Below are 8,388 nucleotides of genomic sequence, written 5' to 3'. Positions count from 1 at the left end.
ATCTATCTATCTATCTATCTATCTATCTATCTATCTATCTATCTATCTATCTTAGTAAACTCTTCAATCTTATCTTTTAAATTCACTTTTTTTTATTTTAATGTCTTACTTTTCTCTATTTTCATTCTAATGTTAATTTTCACATATGATTTTAACCCTTTCATACATACTGGTCACTCCAGTAGACAGTTATTCTACAGCTGTTCTTTCGTATATTCATGGGTTTTGGTGTTTTAGTTGCATATCAGTCAACACCCTGGACACTTATGCACTATCTCATACACTGCAATTCACACAATTACTGATAAATACTTGGTAAACCTGATCTACAGTAACATGTTTGAGAGTAAATCAGTTGCTATTTGCAATTAGACTGTAATTAACAGTTTTCTTAAACAAAAAGTTAAAAAAAAAAAAATTATGTCCATGAAGTGAGGTAATAACTTGTATTAGAGTATGATAAAATGTGAGAAAACATCAGATTAGCTGCATTAAAAAAATTTCATAGTTTTCACACAGTATATCACTTTCTGATATTGTATTTTGAATACATGTTTCTTTTCTTCAAAAATTAAACGCATGCTGTCCAGCTGAGTAGACATTTTTGAAACCCCATAAAAAACAGGTTCATAAAAAATTTCAATGACATTGTTTTTTTCATGCCTAAAGAGGAACAAAAACACTCAGGAAAAAAATCTTGACTAAGGGTTTAATAATTCATGCATCAAAGGGTTAATATAATGAATGTCTTTTTTTTTTTTTTAATTCTGTGACTGCATTTTAAAATTATGTTTTATCTGATTATTTTAATGTCTTTTTTTTTTTCCTTTTTTGATTTCAATGTAATTTCAATGTCTTGCTTTTTTTTTCTTTTGTATTTTTTTTTATGCCTTTGTAAAGCACTTTGAGTTACCCTGTGTGTGAATACTGCTATACAAATAAACTAGCCTTGCCTATCTGTAAAATACAAAATATAGATGTACAGACATAGAATCAATAATCAACAATCAATGATCAAAAAGTAAATGCAAAAATACGATAGCAAATAAAAGTCAGAAGCACTGACACAAAACTACTCCTTTATTATCCAAAGGGACACCATATCTGATGCTTTTCCACTACACTGAAGACAAATGTAGATAGATTTATTTAACCCTTTCATGCATACTGGTCACTCCAGTGGACAGTTATTCTCCAGCTGTTCTCTTGTATATTCATGGATGTTGTTTTGGTTCCATATCAGCCAACACAGTGGACACTTATGCACCATCCCATACACTGACATTCATACCATTACTGTAACTTTGCTTTTCTAAATAAACCTCATCTGCAGTAACATGTTTGAGTGTAGAAAAAAAAAAAAAGCAAATTGTTATTAGACTGTAATTAACAGTTTTGGTTCTTTTTTTTTTTCTTTTTTTAACCCATTAAGACCCAAACATCCACCATCTACCAAAATCATCTACTGATATAAACTGTTTAATCCCTGATGATCGACTAATCCATATCAATAATTGGTGTAAAATAGAGTTATTCATCTTTTCATGGTCATCAGATATGACCATATTTGGAGGTTCAGAGGCTCTGTAGTTACCTTGGAAACACCGTCATCTTCTACAACACTGATTCACCAGTAAAACCCAAAGAGTTGGATCAGTGACAGTGGATGGACACTGAAAAACACTTTTGCTGAAAAAGTCACTTTTTCTTCAGTTTTCTCTATTTTTGATATGATAATCCTCAACTTTACTCTGAGCTTTCATGAACATCTACATGATTAGTAAATTAAATGTCAAAAAATACCTCATTTTCACTGAAAAAAACACAAAACACAGTCACAAATGTAACATTGGGTCCTTTCGGGTTAAACAAAAAGTTGTTTTTTTTTTTTTTTTGCATGTTATCTCCATGAAGAGAGTAACAATTAATATTAAAGTGTGTTAAAAAGTGAGAAAACATCAGATTAGCAGCATTAAACATGTTTTTATTTCACAATTTTCACATATCAGTATATCAGTAAATACATGTTTCTTTGCTTCTAAAATTAAATGTATGATGTCCAGCTGAGTCAACATTTTTGTGACTCCATGAAAAATAGGTTCAGAAAAAATTTAATTGCATTGTTTTTTTTGTTGGTTTGTTTGTTTTTTCATGCCAAAAGAGGAATAAAAACCACTCTGGAAAAAAAAAATCTTGATTAATGTTCTCGTAATTCATGCATGAAAGGGTTAAATGCACTATATATACATACGTAAATGTACTTAGAATATAATTTTAAACACAAAAAAGGGGCTTTTTCCCCCCAGATTTAAACTGCATGGATATAATGTAGAACAGTTAGCTGTGGAAGACGACACAAGGTAAAAATTATGTAAAAGGAGACACAAAATAAAGGCTTTAAGACAAAGACAATGATGAGACTATTCTACTATCTATGTACGCCATTTAATTTCTGACCTATTTTATGTATTAGAAAGGTAATGATTCAAAAATAAGAAAGGAAACTGAAAATAACACTTTGTGAATATCAAAAACAAATACTCATGGTCAAGGTTTATTTATATAGCACATTTAAAACAGACACTACTGACCCAAAGTGCTTAACATAATCATGAAACAGAATATAAGTAAAATACAATAAATAATAATAATAATAATAATAATAATAATAATAATAATAATAATAATAATAATAATAATAATAATAATAATGGAAATGACTTGGATAGTGAAGAAGGACAATCTACAGCAAAGATAACGAAAATAAAAAATGAGGTTGTGTCACTTTTAAACCATGTTGTGTATGCAAAGGTGTGACTGTGAACACCAGTGAAAAAGCACACTGGTAAGGGGTCAAAGGTCATCTACCAGGGCCCTAGAGGACATGACATGAGGACAGTGAACATCTCTCATGTCATGAAGTAAACAACAGACCATACAAATGCAGATCTGTAGAGAAAAGAGGACAGTGACCTTTAAGTCTGTTGTGTTGTGTCGACCTCCACAGTGTTTATATCCAACAAGTTTAATGAGGAAAACACAAATCTGCACTGGGACAAGGACACACACATCCAAGGATTTACATGAGAAACAAGGAAAATAGACTGAGGTGACAGTGATGCATGGAATATGTAGGATTTCAACAGTGTGTTTCCACAGTGGAGTTTTGTGCTATTTAATCTTTCCTTTCATCATTAGAGTCTGTCCAGCTGTGCAGCTTTGAGTTAAATAAAGTCAAAGTCAGCTTTAATGTCAGTTTTGTCAAATGCACATCACATACAGAAAACGGAAATCACAAAACTCTAAGGCCTCATGATTCAAAATGAATATAGTAGAAAAAACTACAAAAAAAGAACAAACATTTTTTCCCCACTGAAATCAATGAAGTTTTCCACAAAGGAGAATTCAACTACTCTGTCTGTACAACTAGTCTGCCAAATAGATCATCAGACATGGATGGAGGATCCAGGAGTGTCCTTTTATTATAATTACCTCCGCCAAGGAGGTTATGTTTCTGCCAGGGTTTGTTTGTCTGTCTGTTTGTCTGTCCGTTAGTGTGCAACATAACTCAAAAAGTTATGGACAGATTTTGATGAAATTTTCAGGGTTTGTTGGAAATGGGATAAGGAAGAAATGATTAAATTTTGGTGGTGATCAGGGGTGGGGGGGCCCACGGGGGGGGGGCCACTGATCAGCCTTGGCGGAGGTCTGCGCTCTCCGAGTGCTTCTAGTTTGTATCATGTGATTATTAAACTATATATACATATATATGTGCATATTGTGCATATTATTGTATTATAACAGAATTACTGATTTATGATTATTTATTAATATTGTCAATTACTACTTTATTATTACTACTTTGTTTTACTAGTACTTTTAATGTGCAATTGCCTGTTTTTTTTCCACTACTTTTTTTCATAGTTGTTATTATTAATAGTATTTTGTAATCTAATCTAATCTAATCTAATCTAATCTAATATAATATAATATAATATAATAGTATGTTATCTAATCGTATGCTAATATAATCTATTTTAATCTAATCTAATCTAATTTTATCCAGTCCAATCCAATCTAATCTAATCTAATCTAATCTAATCTAATCTAATCTAATCTAATCTAATCTAATCGTATGTTATCTAATCTGATCTGATCCAATCTAATCTAATCTAATCTAATCTGATCTGATCCAATCCAATCCAATCTAATCTAATCTAATCTAATCTAATCTAATCTAATCTAATCTAATCTAATCTAATCTAATCTAATCTAATATAATCCAATCTAATCTAATCTAATCGTATGTTATCTAATCTGATCTGATCTAATCTAATCTAATCGTATGTTATCTAATCTGATTTGATCCAATCTAATCTAATCTAATCTAATCTAATCTAATCTAATCTAATCTAATCTAATCTAATCTAATCTAATCGTATGCTATCTAATCTGATCTGATCCAATCTAATCTAATCTAATCTAATCTAATCTAATCTAATCTAATCTAATCTAATCTCCAATAACACAAAAAAATGCTAGATTTGTCACTAGTTGCATTTTTTAAAAAAGTGTTTCAAGAAGGGTCTGAAAAATTGCATTTGGAATATTCATTTAGAATAGAATAGAATAGAATAGAATAGAATAGAATAGAATAGAATAGAATTTTCAGACTGTATAAAAAAATATGACACAAATACTGAAAAATGTCGGCATAGGGAAAACGTGCGCACAAAACTTTTTAAAAGTTTCCAAACAAATTTTAAAAGTATTTTAAAAAAAACAGAAGGAAAAAAGAAAAGTTGCCGAATCTTGCTACAAAAGTGGTATCCTGTCATCAATTAGAATCTGTGACAAATGGGGAGCGTTTTATTTTGAAAGGTCCGACCGGAAGCGGGAGGCCGGGAGTGGGCGTGTCTCCGGGTGCCATAGTCAACGCCTTGATTGCGGTTTGGAGACGGAGCGTAGCGGCAGACTTCAGACTAACACAGCGGTGTGACAGGCCTGGGACTTTTTTTTAGCTTTACCACTCAGTGAATTTTATCTCGTGGGGACTCTTGTTTGTGCGTGATTTTCAAGAAACATGGGTGCGCGCTCTGTGTGGTCCGTGTGCGTGGTGCTCGCGCTACTGCTGCCGCTGGAAGGTAAGGCTTTGTCCCGCACGCACACCTCAGCAATGCGCGTGCACGTGTCCTGCCTTTTGTGCCGCACTCTGACTGAGTAAGGCCGAATAACGGTCCACGCGCTCCAAACACACATGGAACCACCACCACCACAGCACACACACTAAAGAATAATTCCACTTTTCTATTCTGATCACACTCCACCTGATTTAACCGCAGCTCTTTTTTTTATTTTTTAAATTTATTTATTTATTTTAATTCTAGTATAATTGTGTTCTGTGGCTCCATTCCCAGTGGATCCAGTTACTAGGCGGCTGCTCCAGTTAGATCACATCAGGTTCATTTACTGTGTGATAAAATCAAGTTTCACATATTTTTTTTGTACACTGTTATGATATGATAGAATTTTATATTATATTGAATTTGAATGTGAATGCTGATTCAGATGTGAGTGATGGGGCACCACCCACTTTAACCTCCGGCTGACTGAGTGTATAACCATTAAAACCATGATGTCACACTCACTGAGGAGCAATATGACACACACTGTGGCACCTACAGACCTGCATGATCCCCACCCATCCTCCACCAGACACCCAGGTGTACTACAGACCCCCCCGACATGCATTTGCGCATGTGTGCATGTACTGTGGGGATATAGATATAGAATGTAGAGTATAGAATGTATTGAATTTGATGGGTAAGACTTTTTTTATGCAAGTGTTAGGTTTAGGGCGTGTCATTCTTATATTTAATCTGTCATTTGTATATTTAATGTGTCATTTATATATTTAATTTGTCATTCTTATATTTAATCTGTCATTTATATATTTAATGTGTCATTCTTATATTTAATGTGTCATTCTTATATTTAATCTGTCATTTATATATTTAATGTGTCATTCTTATATTTAATGTGTCATTCTTATATTTAATGTGTCATTCTTATATTTAACCTCCTCAGACCCAGCTATGGGTTTTCTGTCCACATCTGTGGACAAGAGTTCCACAACTTTGTACAAAAAAAAAAAGAAAAGAAAAGAAAACTGTCCACCACAAAGGACATTCCACAAAAATTTTAAAAACTGCATCTGAAAAAACTGTTGCATCATGATGTTTCCAATAGAGACACTTATTTAACCCTTTCATGAATAGTGGTCACTACAGTGGACAGCTGTTCAAAGGGGTTCTCTTGAATAATCATGGTTTTTGTTGTTTTAGTTCCATATCAGCCAACACAGTGGACGCTTATACATCATCCCATACACTGAAATTCATACCATTACTGTAACTGTGCTGTTCTAGATAAACCTGATCTGCAGTAACATGTTTGAGTGTAAAAAAAATTGCTAATTGTTATTAGACTGTAATGGATAGTGTTTTTTTTTCTTTAAACAGAAAGTTTTTTTTTTTTTTTTTTGGCATATTAGCTCTATGCAGGTATGCTAAAATGTGAGAAAACATCAGATTAGCAGCATTTTAATTTCATAGTTTTCACACAGTATATCAGTAAATACATGTTTCTTTGCTTCTAAAATTAAACACATGGTGTCCAGCTGAGTGGACATTTTTGTAACTCCATGAAAAACATGTTCATAAAAAAATCAATCAAATTGTTTATTTTTATGCCTGAAGAGGAATAAAAAAAATCTTGATTGAGGTTCTCATAATTCATGCATGAAAGGGTTAATAAAAAACAAAAAAAGCTTAAACTTTGCTGACATTTACTGGGTCTTAGGAGGTTAATGTGTCATTCTTATATTTAATGTGTCATTCATATATTTAATTTTTCCACTAAATGAGTAGAAGTCAAACAGTTAAAAAAAGAGTGTCAATTTAACTCTTAGAGAGTTGAATTTAACTCTGTTTCAGATAACATTTGGTAGAAAAATTTACTCTACGGCCAGTATCACATTTTTAGAGTTAATTCTACTCAATTCAGTGTCAAAATTAACAATGACATGTGCAGAAATATTTGACACTATGGTGTTAAGAGTAATATGATTCCACTTTATAGAGCTATTTTTTACTCCAGATTTAGTTATAAAAATAACTATAATGTGTTAATATTTACTTCTCTGCAGTGTTGTTTTCTTCTTCAGTTTTCACCCTATGTTAATATTGAAACAATGTAGAATTGCAGAGGTCTCCAAGGTGGGGGTCGAGAAGGGTGTAGGTTTACTCTATGGGTTTCAAATGTCCTAGGAAATGATTTTCTTTTGTAAGATCTAAATCATCTCCATTTGTACTCCAATTATAACTTAACACTGACAGTCAGGTTCTGCATTGTCCTTCCTACAGGTTTGACTCATGGTGTCACATTAATAAAAAAATAAACATAAAAAGGCCAATAAACGTTACAAAAACAGACACATAAACATTAATATACCCCCCCCCAGAACCCCAGCACATAAAATAGAACACAATGAGTAAAATCTCCAGTACCCACAATGCAATGTGGCAGACTGGCACTAATCATCACTGTAGAGTTGAATTTTACACTGCATCTGTACAAAACTTTACACTGACTTTTAACTCTACTGTCAGAGCTGGTTTACTCTCCATAGAGCTAAAAATACTCTATCTAGGTTAAAATAGCTTGACTCTGAAACATTGACACAGCATTTTTTACTGTGCAGTTTAAAGTTCCTCAAATGCTTTAATGACTCCTTGAATCTCCACCTGATCATGATGGAGGGGTTTGATTTTCTAAGGCCTGAAATAAAGTACATTTTCAATGTCTTGGAGACTTTTAGATACATCTGAATCAGCTGTTCCTGATACATTAGAAACTCATTTCAGCTCAGGGGCCACATTAAGCCAAATTTGATCTGAAGTGGGCCGAACAAGTGAAATAATAACATAATAATATATAAATAATGTCAACTCCAAACTTTCTTCTATGTTTTAGAGTGGAAAAAGTAAAATATGCGATGAAAATGTTTACATCTACCTACTATCCTTTAAAACAATGGAAATAACATGAACAAACTGAAATTTCTTAAGAAAACTCAGTGCAATTTTAACACTATTATATCTTGGTTTATCATTTACACATGTACATTACGACTTACAGATCACAGCGGATCTATAAATACACAAAACATTTAATAACAGGCAGAATATTGGTAAACTTGCACTTCTGACATTTCAAAACATTTGTATTTGTTCAGGTTATTCACGTTTTTGTGAAATGGTAGTTTGTCTTAGTGTAAATACAGTAAAATGACATGAAAATGTTTACATTTACAAAGAGAAAAATTTG

General features: G+C 32.5%; 1 protein-coding gene across 3 annotated transcripts in view; it reads left to right on the top strand.

The window, feature by feature from the left end:
- The first annotated feature begins 4,935 nt into the window (after window positions 1–4,935).
- Window positions 4,936–8,388, top strand: part of cd99l2 (CD99 molecule-like 2) — a 30,007-nt gene continuing 26,554 nt past the window's right edge. For all 3 annotated transcript variants that reach the window (XM_030162112.1, XM_030162113.1, XM_030162111.1), the window contains exon 1: window positions 4,936–5,144. In XM_030162112.1, the coding sequence (XP_030017972.1) occupies window positions 5,084–5,144 (61 nt within the window). In that variant the 5' untranslated portion in view covers window positions 4,936–5,083. The remainder of the gene's footprint in view (window positions 5,145–8,388) is intronic.

This window comes from Sphaeramia orbicularis, chromosome 18 (assembly GCF_902148855.1).
Source record: "Sphaeramia orbicularis chromosome 18, fSphaOr1.1, whole genome shotgun sequence".
NCBI classification, from domain to species: Eukaryota; Metazoa; Chordata; class Actinopteri; order Kurtiformes; family Apogonidae; genus Sphaeramia; species Sphaeramia orbicularis.
Note: the sequence above shows the minus strand (reverse complement) of the source record. Positions and strands in the feature narration are given on the sequence as shown.